General features: G+C 38.4%; 1 protein-coding gene across 1 annotated transcript; it reads left to right on the top strand.

The window, feature by feature from the left end:
• LOC119656820 (pre-mRNA-processing factor 39) lies at positions 1-26,769 on the top strand. The gene is made up of 9 exons (XM_038063453.1): positions 1-164; positions 377-471; positions 8,640-8,790; positions 8,848-9,744; positions 9,802-9,935; positions 13,586-13,711; positions 22,492-22,766; positions 25,050-26,126; positions 26,203-26,769. The coding sequence occupies exons 1-9, from the start codon at positions 119-121 to the stop codon at positions 26,447-26,449; spliced, it is 3,048 nt and encodes a 1,015-aa protein (XP_037919381.1). The 5' UTR covers positions 1-118; the 3' UTR covers positions 26,450-26,769.
• Positions 26,770-27,986: the final 1,217 nt, after the last annotated feature.

Here is a 27,986-nt window from a genome sequence, read left to right as displayed (position 1 = left end):
CACCAAAATTTAATGCAACGGCCGCTTACTATCCACAGAACACTAGAATCAACCTTCAATTCAAATTCCTTTGACAACTTTCAGTACTACAAATCTACTACGCAAAGTCTGTAAAAAGATGGCGTCGATGAGTGATGAGGAAAGTGTCCCGCAAGAAGAAACGGGTGAGTTGCCGCGTTATCTAGTGTATTTCGCAAGGAATTCAATTGCAGCGTGAAATTGACATTCTCGACAGAAGTTTGCCATAATTTTTAGTTCGCCACGATACGTTGACAGTGCGACATTTGTTTTGAAAACTAAGGACGCTGTCGACACTTCGTTTTGATAAGTTTTGTTTTTGTCTGGAAGGTGATTTGAACTTAATAAACGGTTTCAGGTCGTAGAACAAGGTCGGGAAGGAAAGTGGCTGCACCTACGACACCGTCAACAAGAGCAACGAGACGTTCGAGCCGAAAACAAACAACAGAGCAAGTGAGTACCATTTGGAAAACAGACATAACCTGCAAATCCGCACCGATCGGGGTCGAGTTGTGAAGACTGATGAGAGCCAATTTGCGCTTCTCTGCTGGCGTGACGTTGATCCGCCGGCAGCTGATTGAAATGAAGACAAGCAAGGGCCAACTGACTTCGACTCGACTTCAAGATTGTGTCCTGTTTGATATTTCTGCATTTTAGTAGCATAGAAATGAGTTGTTTTGGATGCTTAGCAACTATCGACCAAGTCCTCACTTTGTAATGTGTTTACGTCTCGGAAGTACACCTAATAAATTTTACGGCTGCCACATTTAATTATCGTAAGTAATAAGAGGCTTTCACCTGTTTGTCGAATTGTAAAATGTGGAATTACACGCTCCACCGAGCATTTTCTGAAAGCTTTCAACGTGTTTATAGACATGAAAATTGAAATTCTATAAATTGTTTATGGATGGTGGATGGATAATGGAACTATATCAGCGAATTTTCATCATCCGTTAAGTCACGCTTGGGTATTATACCGTACGACAGCATCTCGTGCGAAGCATACTCTGCAGCCCAGTTTAATATTATTTAGTTATTTTACGTTTGAGGTGCGCAAAACCAATCAGGCGGAAAAGCCGCTTTACATGAAGCGAACTAACAACAATCAATACACCTTTGGGCACTATTAGATTTGGCACCCTTCGGGCTTGTAGAGAAGTCATTAAATATTGCGGGTGGAATAACTTTAAAAAATAGGGACGTCTGTCCGAAATGAGACCTCATTTGTGGTCAGCATTGCTACTTTCTGATTGTGCATTCACAGTTCCACTCTGAGCAACTCAGGGCCCTTCGATTTACATTACGTTTTCGACTTGGTACACTCTCTTTGAATCAATTCGTGCCCTGTTGATGACATCGTCAGTTGAACGACCCTTCTAGGAACAGCCGGTTTTATTATTTAGAACTGATTGGTTTCCAAGAACACACGAACGGGCATTGTACTTTTAACGTTAAATTACATTGGATGAGTGCCAGCGCTTTTACGTTGTTCTTAAGTAAAGAATAAGCGGCAAGTGTTTGTGAAACAAAGCTCCAAACCAATCGAGTAAAAATAATTATCATTTGACAAATTTTCGATTGAAAATTTTGCGTTATTTCAAAAGGTGTACAACATTTGATGTATGGTATAATGTTCTTATTGATGAATATGAGGGGACCAGCCCTCCTTTTCTACAGTTCGCGTATTGAGTCTATATTATAAAACGCTAACCCTTGCAAAAATGGTTGATCTTTAAAACAAATCCCTGCTTTTCCACATTTGAGTAATGAAAGAAGGTTATTATTAAGATTTTCTCTTTTCGCGATTGCGGAGTCCCTAAGTCCGCATCCACTTGATGTGGGAATGGATCAAAAGGAGAGCACGCTCAAAAAGAGGAGTGCGTACACTAAAAACAGTGGGTGTAAGTTGCTCTCTATTTGGATCAGCCCGACATCTATTGGATGCGGCCTTAGGACACTTCAATCCCTAAACAAAAATTGTCTAGCGCCGGCCAAGCTTTGACCTGAAGTGTTGGCGGATTTATGTTCCATATAATTCGCACCCAAGTTGTGTTTTGCGAATTATAAAAAGGAGGGCAGAGGTGGGGCAGCATCTGATGAGTTACTCCTACCTTGATACGAAACCGTAAGTTGTCTTCGGCGAAGGAAAATAGTGGACTCTGGAGAGTACTCCTCTTCCTCTTGTGGCAATGTGTTTTTGTTCTCTAGAAAGCCAATTGGTAGCAAATGCGAATCCGGTGTCAGACTGGGCTACCACAAAGCGTGTTCTCTTAATCTGGGAGGCGGTTTCTGACAAGATCGTGAGTGCAAGATTTCGGTCCAGGTTAAAGTGAATAAAAATTGTACAGTGTTATTTATGCACTAGCGGATGCTTCCGATAATGTGGGATGTGGGATGTTTTTTACGAGCAATTACACGTATCTGAATATCACTGTGGGTTCTGACAACACCTTACTCGGATATATGATGGGAATGAGGTTTGTAGATTTCTGCAGTTTCCACCGCCTCCTTATTGGTGGCGCATTGTTGGAGCACAGAGCTTGTCAAAAGGTCATTTAAGTTTCATCAAATTGACCATTTTGTGATCAGCAATTAATTTAGGAGTTGTTTTCTGTATGTGCGTTAAAAGAGAGACGTCGACATCGGCCTCGAAGGAGATCACTATCTAACAGTCGCTTGGATGTTCCGCCTGCAACTTTTCGCAGAGTTAGAAAGCTGCGACCCCTTCCAACTTTAACATCGCTTACATAATCCAGCCGTCGCTCGTGTGTGTGACGTAGAGGGTGACCCGCTTATCGCGATATTGTGCAAAATTTCGGGAAGTTCATCATAGTGTGTCATTGCGTTGGCCGGGGAAACGGAAGCTGCCTTAGTAGTAATTTCAGAACCGTATATGCCGTATCCGGTGAAGTTCCACTTCTTCTAGATAAACTGCCTAATCGTCGAGACATGCGGATACCACTACCATATAGAAGTGAAATCATTTCGGACATCAACGCACTCAAGGGGGGCAAGTGTGCTGGGTTTATCGGTCTTTTTTATTCATCGCTGTTTTTGCAATTTCTGCGAAGCTGCTACTTCCTTTTATATGGGAATCTGAGACCTTTCCAAAAAAGTGGGTAAACGGGATGTTCGTTAAGTTTCCGAAAAACCGTATTGAGTGCAGCAATTGGAGGGATGTCCAGCCCTCCCTGCCGTTGCAAGGATAATAGCTAAAATAATCATGAAACGCATCAAAGAGCATCTTGAAGGCTTGATCGATGGAAATCCGGCTGGTTTCCGCTCTGGAGCCTTCTGCATGGACGACATCAACTCCCTGCGCGTAGAGAGTTCAAATTTACATTTCACCTTCTTTTTATCTATTTCAAGAGGCTTTCAAAAGCGTTAGGCTATTTTAACAGCTACATGAGGTGGCGCTAAATGAAGTGAAAGCTTCCGGTTTCTCGGCTTGTAAATAATTCTGTCTTTCGTTAAGTTAGTGCCTATGATTTCTTAGTGTAAATTTTCCATTTTGAATAATGGTACAAATAAAAGTTTACTGTTATTAAATCTGGCATTCGTGGTATCTAGCCAAAATCGTAGCGGAAAATCGCGGTTCAAATCTCACTGGTGCAGAGGGATTTGTTATCGTGACTGTGATACCAGTCGACTTAGCTGTGAATGAGCACCTCAGTCAAATCAGGGTAATAATCTCCGGCGAGCGCAATGCTGACCACATTGGCTCCTATAGGGTAGTGTAACCCTGTAGTGTACAGTTACGGTCTTGAATGAAGTACTCTAACACACTTCGAGGCCCTGATCCAATATGGATTGTTGCGCCAAGATTGTTATTATTCCGAGTTGTCACAATCTCGGCAAATGCCGGATTTTATCTCAGACGATCCTACCCACTTAAATTATAGAGGGGTGCTGGTGGTGGTGGCCACTGGGAGAATCCGTCGAGAACTCCCCGCAACTTCGAGCACGTATGCCAAATGGTGTACTTCTATATGATTTGAATCAGACTCTGTGAGAGTCCCGGGACATCAAAGGAAACCGTGAGGGATTTAGATACAGTACCTTTAGCTGAAAATATTATAGGAACTACAGTCACCCGCTTGAGATGCCAAATTTCTATGATTTCCCGAGCCAGTGGCTCATAGTTCACTTCTACACGTATTTCTGTTCAATGTTGTGTGTGCGGCCAGAAATTTTGGACCGTGCAACCATACATTCTTATTACTCTTAGGATTTTAGCTGTTTTAATCCAATGTTTCATTAATGGGCCAACTGCTTAAATTTTCAGTTTCGCATGGTTGTCACAGTTGTCGCTTTGCTGATTTGAAGTGCAGGCCACTATTCTATCAATGCACTTTATAAATATAACTTCATTAGCTGCTCTCATTGCTATTAACACGTTTGTGATCTGTTAACTGTTTTTTGCCGATCAGGGCTCTGAGGTTTTGCCGGCATTTCCATACTAGTTTAGATCTGGAAACGAGATGGTTTTTTAAAAACGCCCCTGATTGATTGTCAGTGAGAATATGGGCTTTAGCATATACATATTTCCCCCGTAGATTCTCCTTAACGTGAAGGTTTATTTCATATATATTCATCTGGAAAACTGGTACGCTGGCCCCTAGTTGGATCATCCCAGTCTCGTCTTTTGTCTTAGATGTATATACTTTGTGCTTCAGTATGTGTATCGAGGGTTATCAATTCCAATAATACCAGTCCTCCCTAATTATTGTGGTCTCGATTTTTGAATAGGAAATAGTGCCTTTTTCTAACTTTTATTGGCATCAATTTTCGATACCCGCTGATGCTGTGCCTTCTTAAAACATTTTTCCCCTAAGCACACGGTTTTCAATCAGAAAAAGATATCAGTATCTCCCTCATGTATGTCTCAATAATTTTTTCTGGCGTTTATAGGTTTCACAAGGTCTTCCGTTCCAGGAATGACCACCCTAACCTGCCTCGAAGCCTTCAGATCTCTTTGCTATACTGAGTTTTCGGTTATATTCTTCCCATCGCCTATTTGGCATGTTTCCTGTCCTAGGTCGGCCAAATTTTGATTTCATCCATTACACTTTATGCATTGGAGATTCTTTGACGAGCAACAGCTATTCTCATATGAGTTAATAATAATAATCGTTGGCGCAACAATCCAATTGGATCAAGGTCTTGAAGTGTGCTAGAGCACTTCATTCAATCCCGTAACGGTGCACTTCAGGATAGCCTATAGGAGGCAATGTGGTCAGTATTGCGCTCGGCCGAGATTATTGAGTTTTGACTCACACACTTCACAGCTGAGTCTACTGGTATCCGACGTCAAATCACGGTACAAATATCACGGAAATTTGAACCGCGACCTGGCTTACGACAGCCTTGTGCTCTAGTCACTCAGTTACCCGGACACTATATGAGTTGATGATTGCCATATTTACCTCATTTAGAGTCGTATGTGGTTTTGACCAAATTTCTTACGAGTTTTTACCAATTATCTCTCTCCTCCTCCTAACGAAGGAAGGGTTTAGTGTTCCTTTCCGTTTTATTAAATAATTACTAGTAATAAATCATGTCCGGATGGTTCAAGTGGTTAGAACGCTGGGCTGTCGTAGCAGAAAGTCGCGGTTCAAATCTCACTGGTGGCAGAGGAATCTGTAATCGTGACTGGATATCGGATACCCGTCGACTCAGCCGTGAATGAGTATCTGAGTCAAATTTGGATAATTTCGGGCGCAAAGCTGACCATATTGCACACAGTGTACTGCAGTGTACCGTTATTGTCTTGAATGAAGTGCTCTAACATACTTCGAGGCCATGATTCAATATGGATTGTTGCGCCAACGATTATTATTAATAATAAATCGTAAAGGCATCAATTAGTATAGCAGTGTCTTGTTGCTCTTGAAGTGGTCACAAATTTCATGGTTTACATTTGTGTCGTCACTAATAATTGCCTGGAGGTTGTGTGCTTCGCAGCAGTGGATTAGGTCCTCCCAATTCTTTCCTGTGTGACGACATCCATAGATCTCGCGGGAAATGGTCAGCCATTACTGTTTCGCAAATTTCCATTTGACCCTATAGTCTTAATTCGTATTTTAATTAAGAAACTGGAAATGCTATTTAGTGGCATGTGGGGAATTTACCTTGTATTGTATGTTCTCGAGTCTATACTCATTAGCCAAGGTTCTTGGATTAGCACTATGTCCAGACCCTCAGCTTTGATTAGCCGGCTCATTGTTGCCGCTGCATTTTGTTATGTTGGAGGTTTAGTTGGATTGTCTTAATGTAATATTTCCAGTCTCTGCTCTCCAACTTTCGTCGTCTATCCGTGGTACAAGGGTCACCTCTTTGCACTTCGAATTTATTATAGTCTATTCCCCGCTTGAGTCCTACATTCCGAGGCTTCAATTTAGTGAGCAGCTTTTCTTGACTTTATGTGTCTATGATATTTGTATTCTTAATCCAGATTAACAACTTTTGTTGGTGTTGACCGGCACTAACTTCGCTAAACCCGCAGAATGACACTATCCTACGGAGTAACCAGCGGTGTTATAGCCTGTAGCCAATCTTTAACCCGCTAATTTACCTAGGTTATAAACAAGATCTTTCTGTCCAAATATTTACTCATGAGCTGTGGGCCAGTGAGTTGATTCTTCCCCACAGGCAGAACAGCCCATCTCATCGTTTTATTTTGTTCGACGTCCAGCGATATATAACTGCATCAATAGTCCCAGTCTATTGGAATAGTTCGAAACACATTTAATTGCGATCCTATCAATAGCAACGCAGTTATTGGAAATTACCCCTAAGTCAATTCTGACATGCATTATTCCCTTCTTTGTTGTTGAATTGATGAAGATGGATCGAACTTTAAACATAAGATTCAAAAAGATAGTGGCTAAAAATCACAGTTTCGCATAAGTAAGGCATAATCATCAGAAATCCATTGCACCATTATTTAAGAATCCATAGATTGTTTGGTCATTGGGCTGTTTTGTTGGAATCAAAAATTCTCTCACTTAATTTCTACAATTTAGCTGGTTTAAAATAAGATGTAGTTATTCTGTCTTTGCGATAGTTTTAGTTGCCTTCTTAGTTTTTTTTTAATATCGTTTATCAAAAAAGCAAATTAGACTTCCGTTAAGAATACATCAACTTTTCTACGACTATTTGAGTTTCCTGAGTTGCCCGCAATTCCTGATAACAGTATCATTTCCCTGTTGAGCGTTTCGCTTTCGGTGTAGATTTATCGAGCAGAACTTATTTGTAAAACGTTCATAGTCTTAACATGACAACATTTGATTTGGAGTTGGAATTTAAATATTTTCCAAGGTTGAAGCGTAAATATCGTTTTATAGACCAACTGAATATAAGGCATGTGAAGTTCTTTCCTTGAATCCAGCGACATACATGCGAAAAAAGGAGATATATTACTTCCACTATTTCACAAAAGTTGGTTTGTGAAGTATGAAAAAAGAAAGGTTTCAATTAGTATTTAGTATATCACCATGGCTTGTTCGATTATTTTGTCCTTTTCTTTCCATCCTTCCACTTCCAAATTAGTTGGCTTCTATTTTGATACCTGGACTTTTATTATATTGTGCGAAATAGTTTCTGTTGGGTTTCTAATTCTTTAACTGAAAAATGAGCATTTTCCTTTAGAACAGGTACGAAACTTCCTTCTATGAAATCTTTTTAATAGCTTCCTTTATTGTTCCTTCAAGCGTAGCCAATCGTCCTTTTTGGTAATAGGAAATAAGACGGCATATAGTTCAGCTGAAAAATGTTTTATATTTTATATCTGGTCGAAATTAGTCATTTGTAACTTGAAACTTTAGTGGTGGCAGTGTTAGAGTTTGGGGGGCATTTTCTTTTCACGGCAAGCTGCGACTGGGATTTGTAACAACCAAAATGAACACAGTAATTTATACTGAGCTTCTGGGAGCCATTTTGATACCATATTTAGATGAGAATAATAACATTCTTTTAATTCCAAATCCACCGTAAGAGAAGTCTAGATATATCATATATTGACAAATTTGTGATTTCAACTTTAACAACAAATGTCAAAACTTTGGGAAACACTACTCGGAACCTTTAATCTGATACCCAACAGACTATATTCTGTACCCCTGATGGTATGCTTTTTCTATCCAACCACACCCCATGTGCACCATCAAATTCTTCATTGACAATCCAAGCTATGGCAATGCCTGTGAGAACACGCAATTTTTCAACCACTGTCTGATGGTTTCGATTGGCGCCCATGATTCACTTTTCTCCTCCTAGTTATGATGCGATTCGAAGACAGTTCACAACTTTGTTCAAATGATTCACGTTTTTGCACTCCTCTTCTTATTTATCTCTATCATCAAATGTAGACAACTTTCAACCACTGAATCGATTCCAATGAGTACTCAAAGAAAAGCCAAAACTTCCACTTTTCAAACTTGAATGCTTTGCGGTCGATGTGATTGCGGTTCGTGAACTACTTCCGATTACTCCACTCGAACACTATTAGGTTTCGTTTTTGGGTTGATTTTGACTCTTTCCATGGAATCTGACGTAATCATAAATTAATCAGGGCCTCATTTTTTTATAATTTATTTTAACATTAAAATTTTGTTTTTCAGGCCCCGGAAAGTGAAGTTGCTGCTGAGGCGAATACTGGAGGCGCAGAGCCTGCTGTTCAATCGGCGATCATACAAGAAATGCTTGCTGAAGCCGCACAGGGAGTATTGTCAAGCATAGAAGAAGAAACTGGAAACAATCTCGGCCAAGAAGGTAAACCAAGAAAACTGCTTGAGTACTAGTCAGTTACTATAATAGATTTGTCAACAGATCCCAACATAAATCAGGTGGAAAGTGAAGAGGTTTTAGTTGGTACTCAAGAATCAAGTGAAATTCTGTTAGGAACTCAGGACAGTGAATACGTTATAATGACAACACAAGAAGAATACATGATTCAGCCGCATAATTTACGAAGAAACATCGCAGAAAACTACAGTACGAATGAACAATTGTCACAAACAACGGACAGTTGTGTTCCGCAAACACAAGAGCTAGAAGAGATGTTCAGTACTCCTCAAGAGCAAGATGAAGTAATTATAAGTACACAGGAGACTGAAGAGAATGTCACACTGACACAGGCGGAAGACGAGAAAAGTTCATCGTTCCCCTTCGGTGATATACCCCCGTCAGACAACTCAGACGGGAAAACCGAAGAAGTTGCAGTTTCAAATATAAATGATTGTGTGGACAGTTCTTTACTGGCAAGTTTGGTTGGAGACAATGCCAACAGTCTACCATCGGCTGGCGAAGAAAGCGAATCGCAAGGTAATTTCGAACATTCCGGAAGTACAAAGGAAACAGCTATAAAGATTTCACTCGATGATGCTAGCCAGTCACAACCAGCCATTGCTGAGGATTTAGCAAACGGCGGAGATCGTGATAGTGAAAGAACCGGTGCAGATATAGATGCTGAGATGGTTTCTGAGGATGAACTTCCAATTCCGCCTAAACCTAAAGTTACCGATACAGAGGAAGTGTCGGATGATGAATTACCAACCCCAAATCAAGCTGATCTACCAGCTGATACTGAAGTTGTTTCAGAGGATGAATTACCTTCGTCAACGAGAAAAGAGACAAAGAGGAAGGCCAGTGAAGGGTATGATCCTAGCAGTCCTACAGAGGAGAGCATCGACATACCAGAAAAGAAAACAAAATTATCATTGGATGGTAAGTTTTCCTTCGTGGTTTTTAACTAGGAGATTTACAGAAGAATTTAATTTTCAGAAAAGGATGAAGCTAAAGAAAGGAAGAAGGAGAAACGGAAGTTACCTGAGCTGGACAAATATTGGGGTGCTGTTAATGAGGATCCTGCAGATTTCACTGGTTGGACTTATCTGCTGCAGTATGTCGATCAAGAGGTGAGACATTTAATCACTAAAGCGGGAAACAATAGCGGAATGAATGCGTGTGTGCACAGGGAGATATCTGTCAAATAAAGTTCATTACACGGGCTTGTATGAAGTATTAAACAACTAGTCCGATGCGCAATGCGACGCGCAACAAAATTTGGAAAATTTGAAATTTTGCGATGCGTGGCAGATAATAGTTTGTTGACAGTTCATGCCATTTGGAATTAATTTAAATGAATTCGTTTTGAGAACTGCGGAAGGCGCTATTTGCTTTGCAAGTTCTAATTATTAATGTCACTTGCATTAGTCTAGACCCGCCGTTTTCATTCATAAAAATTGAATTTAAGCCGGAGGTATGTGCACTTTTAGTGGCATTTAATAGTATCAATTTCATAACATAAAAGATAGGAAGATGCATACACTAAATGCATAAACTTGAAGATTATGTGTAATGCCGTAATTATATGCGCGGACAATCGATTTGCGTGCATATTGTATGTTATGGAAATCATACAATTAAATGCCATTAAGAGTGTATATACCTCAGGCTTATATTCAATGTTTATGAATGAAAGCGATGGGTCTAGACTAATGGCATTGGCGCCGCCGAATTGCAAATGGCGTAATCTGTCATCAGAACGAACCTTGCCGACGTGGCGCGAACTTTCCCGATCTGAAATGTTGATTGTACATTGAACTACGCACGCATCTTAATTGTTTTTCGCCTAAAGGTTTTCTTAGATACCAAAAAGGTTTAAAAAGTGAAATTTAAATTTATCGAAATAATCGCACTATTAGATCATTCCCTCTAGAAATTTTTATAAGTTCGGGGTAAATATATTTGCATAAGTTTTTTTAAGTATCAGCTTCCGAATCAGCAAATGATTGATAACAAGATTCCATAACAACAAATGCTAGTAGAGTATTGTCATCGATGACCGCTTAACACTTTGCTCGCTAGCACTGTGGCGCTAAAAATCTCGTCTCAAACGCTGGTGGCGTATAGCCTACGGCGCATTTCTAGACATTTGTTTGTGCATAGAGGACGTTTGCTTCGCAGTAGGTACTTGTGTTTTTGCCCTTAAGTGGTAGGGATATGCAAGAATTAGCTATCAGTGAGTTTCATTAAAAGAAGCGAAAAGTTACGCTTATTCGCAATCAAAATGTGAATTTTTAAATTGCGGATTAAAGAAAAAATATTTGACTAATCCTTTGTTATGGGTGGACGATATTTGTTTTGTTGGCCTCTTCATGTCATTATTTTGTTTATATAATTTTTGAAGCTTAAATTTATCACTACGTCCACTGTGATATAGATTATTTTTATGATTGCTTCCTCATATTTTAAATAGAATTGTGCATTCAATGCTTGCCTTCTACCCGAGTAGGTGCCGCTTATGTCCACATTATTTAATTCTGGTCAATTAAGCCTGCTGTGGTATTTATTGCTCTAGAGGGAAAACTTTAAGAACTGTTTGCTGCCATCTGATAGGACGGCTTCACACGACGCTAGTAACCTGCACGAGTCATTGGGGCGAGTACCGGAGACGAATGTTACACAGGGATAGTGGTGAAGACACACAGGGATAGTGGTGTCTACACACTAAAATATTACCTTCAACTAATTTGGTAATTTTGACAGTAGACGAACTGCCAGCGGCTTCAATAGTATCAAACTAACTACTCTATTTTAATCGTGTAATCAGTCTCTTATGGTGTTAAGGTAGTATGTCATACTGTCGAGTATAGTGTGGATTAATTAGTTTGTTCCAGTAAATAGGATTACTTTCTATTCACTCAAGTGCGCTGAACATTAGCGGCGATTATTCTAGTGAAATACAAAACACCAATTTACACAAGAAAAATACTGAAAGCGAGTGCTCGCTTTAGTAACTCGGTACAAGTTACTAGCATAAGATAAAGCAGTCAGTCGCTTAGTTACATGGCAGAAGTCTGGCCTGTACACGTCAAAATATTTCTCCGTTCGGCATTGTCTCTGGCCTGAATTCTCGTTAATAAGGCGCAAAACCGAGTTGGTGAATGTTTGGCTTTCCAGTGACGGTAGCGTTCTTTTTCCACATGCTACTTCCATATATCTGTACAGAAAGAGCAAGAACAATTAGTGTTGGCAAGTTTTGAGTGATATTGACTTCGCTGCTATCGTTAACAGACACAATGCTACCAAGGTATATGCATTTTTTACACGCTTGATATTCTCTTCCTGGAGACTAGGTTTCTTCGGAAGATATCTCCAGTCAGAACCTCCTTGCCTCCCTTTACAAATTCATTTGATCAAAAGAAATGATATTTGAGGGAACATGTTATGGTTCACTAAAGCCTTCCACACTTTTTCCATATTGTCTTGGCTGGAAGCCTTCAAAATCAACCTGTGATCTTCGAGGATTACTCCACAATGTTTCGAATGGTGTTATAATTTAGTCAATGTTGATGAAGCAGTTCTGCGGATCTACCAGGACTGCATGAGTAAATTCTGCGGGAAGATCATCAAAACCGCCGCGCTTATTCTGAAAACTGGAATCGATAAAATTGGGGACCATAGTGAAGATTTTCATTACTGCGGTTGAGAAATATTTCATTAATATCCTTCATTGGATCATCGAACGGCTTAGAATTGTCTAAAAGTCCCCTTGTTATACAATATGGGGAACATTGTGGACATTAAACCAATTACGAAATTTCCTTTTGGTTCCACTTATATTTCTTTCACTCGGACGACTTGGGTTTTGCCACGGTATTAGACCTATTGATAATCGCGCAGATTTTATCATCTCTTTTGGAACAACACTTCAGTCTCTTATGGGTCATTTAACAGAATCTCACGTGTTCTTATAGATCAAACAAACATGATGGGACATGGAGGTAAAGCTGGAAATGAAAAAGAAAGAAGAAACGTAACGGCTCTACCTGGCGCGTGGAGCCGTAAAACTCCGGACTCGAGTGTCACGATCGAGAGGGAAGATTCACGACGGAGTGCATTCTCAATCGATGCTTTTCCTACTTCAGATATTCTTGAGGCGCGGCCTATGGGGTTCTCACTTAATTAAAACCTCATTTACTCTTTCCTCTTGGCCTTAGGCTCAACGATGGGACGGATATTATAATTTTGCCCACGGGTGCGCCTCCTGGTGAATTTGAAGAGCCATCTTGATCGATTGCCCGTTTTTCTATATCTGAAGTCTTCGCTGGTAATGATCCTTAAACTGGGTTGCCTGGATGTAATCATAAATTAATTTATTTTCACAAATCGGCTTCAAATTAATTTCAAGAGGAAAAAGTGTATAGATTCAAAGTGATTTTAACGAGGCATAATGTGTGTTTTGTGTGGAACAAAATCTTATTAAAATCGTAGAGACAGGATTCCGTCCGCCTGCCTGTTATACACATTTTCCTCAGGAACGGTTACTCTTACTGATACGAAATATTGTGGAAAGGTGGGAGCTGGGAATCCTCTCGAATACAATGAGTAACAATGTTCTTTGTTAAGTTTAAAATAGGGCAGAAGACAATTTTGAGTTGGCAATAATAATTCGGTCATTTGATAAATATCTGAAATCTAGAAGTCCCATTGGCGATTGTAGTGTGAATTTACTGATTTACGATTATATATACTTGAAATGACTTTCTGTCATTATTTGCAGAATGATGCTGAAGCTGCGCGAGAAGCATACGATGCATTCCTTGCACATTATCCATATTGTTACGGCTATTGGCGCAAATATGCTGATTATGAAAAACGGAAAGGCCACAGGAAGAAATGCGAAGAGGTAAGTAAAAATGGAATAAATACTATGTTTTTGCATTGTGTCAAACATTCATATATTCAAATACCACCATAATAAATTTCCCGTGTTGAAATAATAACTGATGTAATTATTCTTTCTTTTCCGAAATTAATATCTTAAGACTGAGGTCATGAAATTTTGTTGTCGAAATGATCTACAAACAAAAAATCATGCGTATTACTTCTATAATTTCCTACAGCTTACGATCAGGGGCACTGTTTGCTGTAATATTTCTGCACACGAGCTCCTAGACTTTGTTACCATTAAACGTGTTGACAGTTATAACATTCGTATTATATTAATTTTAAATGGAATAATGAATTATATTTTGTTATATGATAGGCGATTTAATGCCGATGTCTTTAAGAGAGTCCTTTTGAAACATGCAATAATTTGTGTTTTTTACGATTGTGGTGTTGGCTAGCTGCACTGCCTCATTGTTTGCTATGAATTTGTAATGGCTATAGTATAACTTACATTGGGAGTTGCCTACAATTTCAAATGTAAGCAACAGATTCCACAAAGGCACTTTAGAAGCGGTAGAAGTGATCTGGTAAAGCAGTAAAGCAAATGACATCGGAGTTAAATTTGCAAAATGAAGTATATAAAACGTATTGTGATATTTTAAAACTGAAAAACCTTTTTAAATAAATGCAATTACATCCGTATTACCAGCCAACATGTGTTTTTGACAAATCTATTCGTCAGAAGAAGCATAATTGCGCGGCAATTGCGCAATACACATCAGGGAGCTTTGATCTTTTTTTTTTTAAATTTATATACTTTTGGTAATTTCAAATTTATGTCTGAAGGAGTCGCGTCTTTCATATCTTTGGGTGAATGTTGGAAAGTAATTATATTATAAACCCTGAAATAGTATTCGTAATAAATTTCTATAAAAGAAAATTTTAATAAAATGGCGGTAAAGAATCTCGTTCTACAGTATGCGGAATTTTTATATTTTCCATAGTACTTTTCAATCACTAGAATTTATCATCAGAGGAAAAATTGTCATGATCAGTGACAAAAATATATAATGTGTAAACAAGGGTAAAGCTGAATAGTTTGAGTCGTTATTGTGATTTGAAATCCTGATATGCTCCTGCATTCATGACTATATTCTTGAAAGGATTAGAATCATTCTTATTTCTTACCACATATTGTTCCATTTGTGCACATATCCTTCCTTCCTTATTTAGTATTAACTTCGTTTTTTTCAAAAGCTCCCGTTCCAGACCCTTCTCTCCTTCAGCTGTTGACATAAAACCCTTATTAAAAATTAACACAAGCGCCAAAAATGTGTGTTTGCATGTTACGCCTATTGTCGTTATCAGTATCAAGCTGCGATTAGGTCCCTTTCATTGTTTCTATATGCGTTACACTGTTATTGCGAAAGTAACAGTAAATTTTGTGTACGGCAAATGAAGAGTGGTTATAATCAAGTGCTACTTTCCACCCTATTTTGTTTAAGCAAAGAATAGTGTGATTTTTAAGCAATTTTTTCGTAAAGAATTTACCACGAATTTTTCCAGTTGAGAATAACCTCTATTTTCGTTCGTTCGGCTCTTTAACCTTCTTTCCCCTATCGCATGGAATGTCTTTTGCCTCCCAGCCTTCTGGTGTCCCAATTAATGAAACCTCTTCAAAGCTTTGAACCTAGTATTATTCTACAGGTGTTACATTTCCTTTGCAATAGCGCGATATAGTCCAATCTGATGTGGGAGGCTGTCTTGTTCTGCTCTCTTCGCTCTAAAATCTGCATGTTGGGTTTTCAATAAACATTCTCATTGTGTTGCGTTATTGAATTTATCAGCTTCCTGTTTTTAAATCAACCTAGTTTCAAAGTTTACTATTTTGATTAATTTGTTGTCACTGTTATCCTCTATCGACCGGCTAAATACCTCACAACTCCAAGTCTATGATTGTTGCAATGGGTAACGGAAGGAGGGGTATTAACTTCTCCATTACGCACATCTCAACCTCCAAAGTGTTGTCAAGAAAACAACTTAGATTTACTAGCCCATCTGCTTTCGCATCGGGTTTATCTTCTTCTGGCTATTCTAGTAAGGCCATCCCCTGCATTCAAACCGTTGATATATAGCCCAGTGCAATAGATTGTAACTAGTGGCTGCTCTGTTCTTATTGAGGAACTCAGAAAGCGGTCTCTAGAGAGTGTTTTGTAATTTCTGGGTATGCTCCGTTGGACCTCCTCAATGTCGCAATAGATCTTAAGCTAGAGCATTCCTTTTAAATATATAAATACTTTCTCCATGAGTTCACTTTACAGATTTCTTTGTTATAATAGTGTCCGTTTCGTTATATTCATCCCAGAGCCTTGTATTCTTGTCCTATTAGATTTTTTCGAGACTATGATTCCATCAGCCACACCTAGTGGAAGTGAAAGGCTGCAGACAATGCCCCACTATCTTAATTTCATTCGCAGCTACCTTGTCTTTCAGGTATTTTTCTAGCAGTACGGCCATCTTCGCAGATGAAAAAATCTTCTCTTTCGCTTGTTTGTTCTTATGATAATTAGTCTCCTTATTCCGAGTGTTAGTGTTTGTACTGAAAATTGGTTTTAGTTTCCCTGAGTTGCGGATGGGTTTATCGGTGCTTCCTTTCTCTCAAATCGCAGAGGTTGACACGGTCCTATCCCCAAATCCATTTTTCCATGTTAATGTTTCTGTTTTAATTATTGGAATAATTAGTGAATATACCATATACTCCTACCGAGTGCTGCAATGAACGATGGTGTACGAGCTTACTGACCTCTGTAGACGCGCAAGGCTCATTACTGGAAGGGGTCGCCCTGTATCTTAGAGGTTCCATTTACGGTTCATTTACCCTGGTGCCATCCACCTATTAACACGGGCATTATAACACCTTGGGTTTCCCGGTTGCCGCTTGCCTTCGCAGTACCTTGCAGTTTCCCAGGAAATATTTCTTAATAGGCTCCCCTATTGGTTCTATTCCAACAGTTTCAGTCCACTGACCAAGGGATAGTGCACTAGCATGCTCATCAAGTCACTGTTCTATTTTAGATTCTAGGCATATTGAGATTGGATTCCTTGATCTCAGATGAAAATTACTCATGGAATTGTAAAAGTTTCGCGTACTCTAATTCCAATAGCAAAGAAAAGAGCAGTCGACAACTGACTCCTCGACATTGAATGCGAAACAACGATAATCTTAATAATGAATAAAATGTTTGCCGCGAACTTTCATAAGATAAATCGAACGTCACAAAACAAACCACATTCCTATGTTAGAAACAACATTCATTTCGGCTCTAAATATGTTTACGTGTTTCGACGATTTCTATGAAACTCTTCATGCGTGAAATTTCATTTTTCTTTATAACTTCCAAAATTAACTGACAACAAAATGGACTTCTTCGAGGGTATTTTCCTTCAATATCTACAGTTCGAGTTTCTACAAAATTCACAATGAGTTCTAGTTATACGTTTCATATACAATAATTTAATGTGATCGTGTTAGCATTTATTTACATAACTAAGCCGTAAGTACGTGAATGCATTTCATGAAATTTTGATATTCATATAATAATATTTAATTAATAATGATTTTCTTACAGCATTTGAGATTTTAGTGAATTGATGGATTTGTAGGAAACAATATGTTGAATTCTCTTCCAATAAATTCAAAGATAACTTTAATTGACTAAGTCATAAGTATGGTGAAATTTGAGTGGCAATATTGAATAGGCGTAGTGAAGGTTAGAATAACACTTTCTCACATAAGAGGCTGGAGTAGATTTATCTTCATCTTTACAAATAATGTAAAGGAAGGAAGCAGGACGCGGCAGCATGTATGTTAGAATGTCACCGATAACAAGAGGAGAATAGTATCAATATCAACGACAGAATGCAACCTTTTCGGACTTCATTTTGGACTTCAAATTCCTTTGAAATCTTACCTTGAAGCAGCATTTGACATTCTGTGCCATCATTTGCCGTTCTGATAACAACTATTAGTTTCTTCTTCTCCTGCTTATAACATTCCAGATCACTCCATGTTGATGTTATCGGAAGCGTTTTCGAAGCCAATGGAGATCAAATTTATTTTAGTTACGCGGTAGAGAGCATATAAATGTCCCTTTGATTATCGGACTTGACGGGGGGCACCTTTTTCAGAATCAACGCTCATTACCTTTTCCACTCTCTGGGAAAGCTCTCGGATTTCCAGAGTTCCAGAGATTCTACGCTAAGAAATGGGATTTCCGCGGATGTTATATGGTTAAAAATCGTGGTAAAAAATCACTTCTACCTCTGTTAAGGTTCTAGTCTCCTTGGTCAACCCAATAAAATCATAGTTTCAGTGAATTCGACCCAATAATTCAGTCACTGTTGATCGTTTGGCAAAATTTCGTGGACGCCCCAAAATACAAAGGCCTTGCCTTTGGCCTGCTTTCGCCCTTTCGTCTCCATTCGGCTGACGCTCTTTTTGACTGCGGAGTGTAATGATGAATTCACGTTTCATCCATTTAGTACCGACGCAAAAAACCTTTCTATCCTGCGTAAACTGCGCTCTGAATGTTTTTGCTCCTCTGTAAGCAAACGCGGCACCCACTTGGAAAGCAATTTGTTCATACCCAAATTACAATGTGCAATTTTGGACACAGTGCCAACGGTATTTTTCCCATTAAAAATGGTGTTTGATTAGCACGCGAAATTTGCGGGTTTTTCCATTGTGTAAACAAACACAAATCTATCGTCATTTAGCCTCCAATACCTGAAGAATTACTGAACCGAATGTCATGAAATTTTCACACGTATCCTATAAAAATTAGTTCTACCGAAAAACTTGGTAGTATGGTAATTGCAGCTCGATATGTGTGTTAGTTCTGGGAGCTAATGACATGAATTTCTTCATTTATTATATCATGTTTCATGAACTGTGACGTTAGGGATAGCCAGAATGGCCATTCGAGTTGACAATGGTTAATTGCAAGGGTAGAGTTATGCCGAGGCCCAAAGAAAAACTGGCAAAAATTGAAGCCTGATTTGTTTATCTTACACTCTATAAAGGGGAACAATGCATTCTTTTGACAATGCACTATGCGTCTTAGGTTTCAAATTGAAACCAATTTCCTTGTTGGCAATTTGACATCGGCAAATTCTACGGGCAGAATAATATGGAGTTTAAAATGTTAGAAAGAGGCAAACATTGTTTCAATGAATTTCCCAGTCAGCGTGGAGCCTGAACCAAACACCCTGAAATTAACGATCTCATGTTCTACCGACTGAGCTGAGTCGGCTAACCGGATATGAGCCTCTTAATTTCGAAACGTGGATTCGGGCCTTTTGTAAAGAACTGTAGAGTCGGAATGGACGTGGTTGAATATGTGCAACCAATGTCATTTCTGAAAATTCGCGTCGAATGAAGGGAACGGCCTATGTCTCCTTTCCCAGCATGTCGTTATTTCCTTATTCACTATAATTTCCGCCCTTACGCTGATGTAGTTATTCATTCTAAATTGTGTCAGGCTTGCGTACCTCGCGGACACGGGGAAGACAAGTGCATACTCTATTTCATCTCTTTTGAATCTAGTTCTACTTATGTAATTGGTCCAAGTCGCAGATTTACTGTGTGCAAAGACTATTTCAATAACATTGTTTAATCGTCCTATAGTTAAAAAATTATCATTTACCTGACTAGAATTGAGAGGGTTGTTTGATTTAAAATTGGTTTTAGTAAAGATTTTAATTTAAATTTTTATTTCACTTTTGGCGCGGACCAATCGTAACGCATTTAATTGCCTGTCTCGTGATTCTCGATTACTTCTCGAAAGTGGCTTGCCTCATAGCCTCTGAAGAATCCTTTGTTCATTTTATTCGGATTCAGAATGTTCCATGCAAACGTCCCACGCAATTCGGAATTTTGCCGAATACATGGTAATCAATATTCAGGAGAGTTTCTTGTGTACGTCATAGGCAAAAGCAACAGTCCCCAACTAATAAAATGCATTTATTTTTTTACACATTGCATTGTATGGTAAGCTATATGTCTGAAACTCATGGTTACATTCGAGAGGTTTTTTCACATCTTTTCAGACGGTTTCGGGAAAAGTAAAATGTGACACTCATCTTGCGGAACCACTGCTTTTTTAATCGAACATTTCTTATAACTATTGCAAGAAACGTTCAATTACAGTCGAACCAAGTTAATTCGAACTCAAAGGGACACATGAGAAACTTCGAACTATCCAAAACTCACATTACTGGGAGTAGTTACCTAAGGACAAGAAACATACATACGTATTGGGTAAATTTAAATATGCTGATATTAAATGAGTTTACAGTAAACATTACTAATAATAGATAATGTACCTAACGACATAGCACCTTACCTACTTTAAATTATTGTAATTACAATTTTTTAAAGTATGAAGATATTTAGTCTGTTTGTTCGTACTTAAACGTCAATTTGATTTAAAACATTTTCTTGTTTGAAGATTGATTGCCATCTTCCAAAATATCCTCATCTGTAATATCTCCGCAGATTCTTCTTCTCTCCTTTTACCCCGCCAAACGCATATGCCTTTTTTCCTTAAAGTTGGAGTTCTATAACGTAATGGTATGGGCCTCAGGACAAAGATTTTCGAATTTGTTGAGTTTCTTTTTGGACGAAATCCTCACAAATCAAGTTCAAAGTTGAAATATTTTCTAAAATATTTCGCATTATCCAAAAAGGCTTCAATTTAACCACGATTTATTTAACATCGTTACTACAGCATTCAAGCGACCAAGAGAAAAGTGCGAATTAATCAGAATTTCCATTTATTCGAGTTCGAATTATCAAGGTTCAACTGGACCGTAAAATATTTCCTGAGAGTACTACATCGCTCAGTTCTGGGCAGGTCCCTGCCGCTGACAGAACTGAGCGATTTAAATATTTGCAGTCAATGCTATCAACCAATGGAGAGCGGCGTTACGCTCTTCACATAGGGAAACACAAAACTTCTTATACCTGAAGCGTCAAGCTTCCGATTTCCCGACTTGTTTCACTGTTCATTCAGCTTTTATTGCATTTTAAATGTAGAAATCAGGAAAAGAAAATCATTTTAATATTGAATAACCGTTCCAATTGCACTTTTCAACTTTCCAATATCATTAAAATCGCCGTAAATGCTCCGAACCGTGTGATGTAACATTCTTTCTTGGGTTCAGTTCAGGAGACCGTAATGGCCAATCTAGAGTTGGTCCTTTCTTAGTGGTAAGTCAGTCTTTTGTAGACCTCGATGTATCAAAATGGTCTCAAATACGGCAACAAATGATAATGCAGAATTCTTCGATAGTCTTCGGAATTCATTCAGGCATTAATAAACGTAAGTTTCGGCTTGTCAAATGCTGAAAATGCCTAAATCATCATGAATCGACCACCGAAGTTGCACTCCGCAAAATGGCGCGGTTCTTTCCTCATATCACGCCAATAACTGGTTCGTCGAGGCAAAAGTTCTTTTCATGGGAATAGACAATAATAATAATAATCGTTGGCGCAACAATCGGTATTGGATCAGGGCCTTGAAGTGTGTTAAAGCACTTCACTCAAGACCGAAACGGTATGCTACAGTATAATGTGGGAGGCAATGGTCAGCATTGTGCTCGCCCGAGATTATTATCCTGATTTCACTCAGGTACTCATTCACAGCTGAATCGACTGATATCCGGCGTCAAATCACAATACAAATCAAACTGCCACCAGTGAGATTTGAACCGCGACCTTCCGTATGATAGCCTTGTGCGAGTAATCTCACGGTTGGTTCCTTTAACGAAGGCAGAAATTTGACATTTCTCATATTCATTTCATTTTTTACAAAATGCTACCGATATGTATTATGAACGCAATTCCGAAAACTCCACCTTAAACCCACGTAAATGGCCAAAAACAACTAAATCGTTTTTGTGGTTGGTTGATGAACGGTTGAAAAATGAAATTGAAACAAATGAGTGCTGCAGATGATACGATTAAAGAATTTAAACAATTGTTCGGGGTAAATGCGTTATCCATGCAAGTACTTTCCGAAAAAAATCGAGGTAATTGAAAGTTGATTACAATGGTGATAAGAGAAATGTTCGATCAAAAATGTTAGTGGCTCTATCGTTCATGAATCCACTTACTATGCTCTCTCAGATTGTCATTGTTTGGTCACCTTAAACAAGGGATAGGGTTGATGGCACTCCAGGACATTGTTCGCTTTCAATGCTTGTTTTCTTTTATTTCAACTAGTTTCGTCAAATTCCTACGGTTCCATAGGACGGGTAGAACTATAGACAAAGGAACTATCCTCACCATGAATTCTTATTTGATCTTCTAGGTTCACTCGCCGAAGCCTTCATCCCTAGGCAATTAACGATTCGACAAATATTTTTCTAAAGATGGAATAAAACTGGAGTAATGAATGAAGTTAAATTTATGATCTTAATGCTAGGATTCGCCACTTACTTTTCATCATACTTATGCTTCGTCAGCTATAAAAGCGTGTGTTAGATCAGCACTGAAATACGGATGCAATTATTTTTGGCCAAAAGTGTGAACAAAATATACTTCAAGATGCTCAGGCTATCTATAGGGCGTACATTTACAAGCTACGTTGAATTTAGTTTAGATTTAAATCCATCTGGTTTTTGACACACATAGAAAACAATAAAGTTCTGCATTACAAAACCTTGTTCTAAGCATGGTGCAATTAATTAAAAACGGCACATTTTATTTCTTTTCTTCTAATCAACAATGAAAAGGTATTTGAACGAGGACTTAAAGCTATACCGCTTTCCGTTGATTTGTGGATACATTATTTAACTCACGTAAAAGCTAATTATGCAGATAATGAAGAGTTTGTAAGATCTCAATTTGAACGTGCATTGGCTGCATGTGGTCTTGAATTTAGGTCAGACAAATTGTGGGAAGCCTTTATCAAATGGGAAACAGAAGGTAAACGATATTCGAAAGTTTTGAAGATTTACGACCGTTTATTGAAGACCCCAACACAAGGTTACAGTGGACATTTCGACAGGTAAGTGGTATATGAAGGCAATTGGAGCGTGTTGATTTCATTGAATTCCGTCTCAAAATCAAGTTTTTGATGAGAATCATTTCTAACTTTTTGTTTTAATTGTAACTTTCGACAACTTCGAATTTCCGTCATTGTAGTTATTGTGAGAAGAGGTTACATTCATTCCTTTCTGTAGAGTCAAGGGCATTAATAAATGGGAACAAAAAATGTGGTTTAGGAGATAGTTACGTTTAGTACGCAAGGTTGTAAGAAGAAAAACCCCGTCCGGGGTGAATATTATGCAGACTCCCTGAACTTACACAACCCAATTCTTTTAAAGGCATCACATTTTAAAGTACATTTCTCTGAATGAAATTATGCGGTGTTTCCAACGATTAATTATCTGAAATAATAAAAACTTGTTGTTTCTTTTTTCGTTGGTGTGAATATTCCATTCTTGCAAATATCGATATTTCGGGAACGGTTCCCTTCATCAGGAACACACCAACGAAAAAAGAAACAACAAGTTTTCAATAATATTTTTTGTTGAGGATGCTGGGAGTCCTAAGTCCGCACCCACTTAGTGACGGACCGAACCACTTGGGGAGCAACTTACTGCCTCTTTTGTAGTTCTCGGATTCCTCTTTTTTTTTAGTACAACTCAAGTTTACAAAAAGTTGACTGACGGTTTCGTCCAGGGCAGAGGCAACTTATCAGACGCTGCCTCACCTCTGCCCTGGGAGCAGCGTGAACGAAAGTGACGATCGATGGAAAATGCTCCATTTAAATATAATCGCAAACACGTAATGGGTACCAATTATATTTAAGTGAAATCCGTCACAGTCCAGACCTAAACCAGGCCGATGCAAATAATTAATATTTTTTGTTGAGGATGCTGGGAGTCCTAAGTCCGCACCCATTAGGTGTTTGCGATTATATTTAAGTGGAGCATTTTCCATCGATCGTCACTTTCGGTCACGCTGCTCCCAGGGCAGAGGTTCGGAAATTATAGTGTTAAACACGTGATAAGTCACATGCCAGATTTATGTCAATCGCCGTAATAAAGCTGGTATTTATCGATCCGACTTCGCTAAAAGGACAAAAATTGGAGCCAAGGGTATACATGTGTTTCTTCAAGAAACCTAAGGTTTATAGATTAGGTATAGTAGATTAATGGTCAGTTAAGGTTTTATGACTAAAAATCGCGTTCTACTTTTTAAAAGCGTTTTTCTCGAAACCGCATGTTGAAAATCAGCTGCCACCATAGCCCAAAATCTACCAAATGAAATTCTTTGAAATTTTGAGGACTTATTCAGAACATATTTCTACGGTCCGTAAACTAGGATAATTGCGATTCATTCAGTCGTTTTTTTTTATTCATTGAAGAAGCCGTAAAAAACACCAAAATTCAAAGAAAAAAGTTTAACAGGGCACCAAAGATTTAGTTTTTAATATTTTTTTTATAATCTTAGTTTGGACTGTAGTTAAGTCTGTACGTTAAAATGCCGTTTACTTTTTTCTCCAAGATGATCGCAGCGCCCTCTATCGTGGCAGTAGGAAAACACCTTTTTTTGGAGATGGGTGTTTAAATTGCTCTATATTTCAATAACGAACTATGTAATCGGGCACTATGCACGCTCAAGATATTAATAAATCTATGGTGAAAAATTCATATTTGTATCTTTCTCCAGTTCCTCACGAAAAAATTCTAAACAAAACAAAAAAAACGGCTTTCACACGGAATGACCCCTTAATGAATTAATGAGAGGCAATATTATCCTTGAATTCGTCTTCATTGTAGAGAACGGTAAAAATAGATAGTATTTCAATGCTTATTCTGGTAATCATGGATCGAATAAAAGGAGCTGAACAAGTTAAGTTTTACTACCACAATATCTTTTAATAATGCTTACTTACATATAGACAGGCTTTTTTTAAAGAAAGGAAAAAAATAGTTCAGCAAGTAGATTCAATCCGAACCCTTTAGACTTTTAGTCTTTAGTAAATTTTGATTTTTCTGGAACAATAAGCAGTACCCTGTTTTCAGTTCTCTCTCTCGAGGTGTAACATAAATTACTTTGTGCTTTGGTACCTGTAATATTTTACACATCTTTGCGTGCTTTAAGTATAATGTTATTAAGTTTACCTTTGCCATCCCACCCATTTATAGTATATCATGAAAATCTACTCATGCTCAATCCCCTGTTTCGATAAGTTCTGAAATGGAGATATACATACAGTCGACACGCTCCAATTTTATTATTCATCCTTCAATTCCGTATGTTTAACATTTTATTTCTGCAGCTTTCAAGATTTGGTTAACAACCACCCAGTAACATCTTTAATTGGTACCGAAGAGTTCAAAAAGATTCGCGCAGAAGTTCGTGAGTCAGAAAAGTCAAATGATAAGGACGCAACAGATGAGAACGAAGCTGATGATCATGTGCGAAACGAGGAAGAAGCTACGGCTATTCGCGATAAAATCATTGCAGCTAGAAGAAAGATTCACAAGGCCACTGTGGCAGCAGTCACAGCCAGATGGACGTATGAAGAAGGAATCAAAAGACCCTATTTCCATGTAAAACCACTTGAAAGATGCCAGCTAAAGAACTGGAATGAATATCTCGATTTCGAAATAGAACGTGCCGATCGCAAGCGAATTCTCATTCTCTTTGAACGCTGCCTTATAGCATGTGCTCTGTACGACGAGTTTTGGCTTAAATTGATTCGCTATTTAGAATCGCAGAACGATGCAGACCTTGTTCCCGTAACACGGGACGCTTTCGAACGTGCCTGCACAATTCATCACCCCGACAAGCCTAGCTTACATATAATGTGGTCGGCATTTGAAGAATGTCACAACAATTTCGATAAAGCTGCCGAGATACTAGTGAATGTAGAGAAAACCTGCCCAAGTCTTTTACAGGTGGCTTATCGCCGAATAAACCTGGAACGTCGTCGAAAGGATTACGCAAAATGCAAAGAACTTTATGAACACTACATTTCACAAGCCAAAAACAAAAGTATCGCTGGAAGTTTGGCGATTAAATATGCTCGATTCTGTCACAAAATTCTGAATGATTTGGAAGCTGGACTTAATATTCTGAAAAGCACACTGGAAAAGGATTCGGGCAACACGAGAGTTGCGTTACAGATGATTGATTTGGCATTGCAAAGAGGCAAAGTGAACGAAGAGGAGATTGTGAGTATAATGGATAAATTTATGGCCCGTGAAGGTATGGACCCGGATCAAAAGGTCCTATTTGCTCAGCGGAAAGTCGAATTTTTGGAGGACTTTGGAAGTACTGCCCAGGGATTGCAAGATGCTCAGAGAAGCTTACAGATTGCGTTGAACAAAGCGAACGAAGCAAAAAAGAAAAGGTAAATATACTTATTCACAAATCAATGTTTTCCTACGATTGAATAATTTTGTTTCTTTGTATTTCCATTCTTTCAGTGAATCTAGTCCGAGTAAAAAGACGGCTGCAAAAGAAACTCCACTTCCCGCCACTACAGCGAGCCAGCCTGCGACATATAACAATGGAAACTATGGTTATGGATCGTCCGCTAATTCCAATTATTATGGAAACAGTCAAACGTATCAAGGCTACGACAGTTACGGCTACAATCACTGGCAACAGCAGTACGGCAGTAATTACAATAGTGGCTACTCACAGTGGAGTGGATATGGGAATTATTATTAGATTTGTATTCAAGGTTTTCACGTTTTTATTATTTGAATTTTGTTCTAATGAAATTGGACTACTTTAAACGCACGCTTCGATTTTTGAGGAGTTGTTGATTATCCGTTTGTTTGTGTATTATGTTTCCTCCTTCAATTTGAACCTTCTTGCAATTAAGCAACACACAGATATACGGAGCAGTTTTTATTTTTGGACTTTTTTCTTTAAACATTATGATTCGGATCAAATAAAGAATAATTTAGATGAGATGAAATGGAGAATTTGTATTATTGAGAAAATAATTCGGTTTAAAAATAAAGATAATTTTCTAACGGGAAAAATTTCTTTTTACTTTTTGTGGTGCGATGGCAAGAAAATTTCAGTACATCTTATAATAGCACGTACAGTCAGTATCTAGGATAGGGACGACATAGTCGACCAACGTTAAATAAAGTAGTAGACCGAATCCACAAACGAAACAAAGTCTGTGGGAATGGCGACTTTAATGGACAGTGGAGTCGAACAGGGATATCGACTCTTCCAAATTTCACATTATTGGGTGAATCCACATTTCAAGCCAATGTGAATGGTCATCATTCAGACGATTTGAAGACATAAAGTACATGGGCAGTAACTAGAGACGCTTCAGGTATAAAAGGTTTTGTGTTTCCTTATGTAAGTAATGATGAGCGAATGACAGTTCTGCGTGCACATAGTTAAAAATTCAATTGCCCTGTACTTTTTAAAAAGTCATTTACACAAATAATTTGATCTGGGAAGTATTGTATTGATAGCAACTTCGATATGTTTCACACTAGGAGCTAACCGACAACAAATACAGAAAGAGTTGGAGAGAAGTGTATTCTTCATGAATGGAATTTTAATATTTCAATTATTCTCGTTAATTGTGACGTCGGCATCTTATTTGCATGGTTTATGATGTAGTAAATTCGCGCTAAATTAAAAAGTTTGAATTGCTATAACTGACACTACTAACTGTATTTTTGTGATACTTGGCATGCATATGTTTTTGTTCAGATTTTTCGGATGGGTAGTTTCCGAAAGTGAGTCCCGTTTCACTTTAAGCGTGCATATTTTGACTCCTTGCTCGCGCACTTTACACTTCACGTCAAAACGAATATCAGTTTCGAAAAGCACTAATCGAGACGTTTCATATAACCTTACATGACTATATCCGATGAAATAAATTTTTAAATCCCCTCTGTATGTGCATGCCCTTAAACTCCACATAAATTTATATCAGTTACTGTATGCGTGGAATTTCATATGTCCACCAATCTGTTTTACACAAAACACTAAAAACTGGACTACGCATATGATAGTCAACGATACTCTCATTGGAGACTTTGGGATGCTCAATTACTTGTGCAAATGGTGCATTCAACCACGATGACAACGTAAGACTAAAACTAATAAAAATTGAGTTGAGTGTACCCAATTCGTTTGTAAACCCCCTTGACGTAACAAAAATACAAAGCTCCGATGAAGGTGAATAGGAACTAGGAGCTACGGAGAGAAACAAACCATGGGCTGACGG

The sequence above is a fragment of the Hermetia illucens genome, chromosome 5 (assembly GCF_905115235.1).
Source record: "Hermetia illucens chromosome 5, iHerIll2.2.curated.20191125, whole genome shotgun sequence".
Taxonomy (NCBI): Eukaryota; Metazoa; Arthropoda; class Insecta; order Diptera; family Stratiomyidae; genus Hermetia; species Hermetia illucens.
This window is presented reverse-complemented; position numbering and strand designations above follow the sequence as displayed.

Bases quoted from the DNA above. Each gene is read 5' to 3' on its own strand.
- LOC119656820 (XM_038063453.1), top strand. From the start codon at position 119: ATGGCGTCGATGAGTGATGAGGAAAGTGTCCCGCAAGAAGAAACGG. The intron at 13,712-22,491 runs GTAAGTAAAAAT...AACAATGAAAAG, and splicing joins ACAGGAAGAAATGCGAAGAG to GTATTTGAACGAGGACTTAA. The intron at 22,767-25,049 runs GTAAGTGGTATA...TTATTTCTGCAG, and splicing joins TACAGTGGACATTTCGACAG to CTTTCAAGATTTGGTTAACA.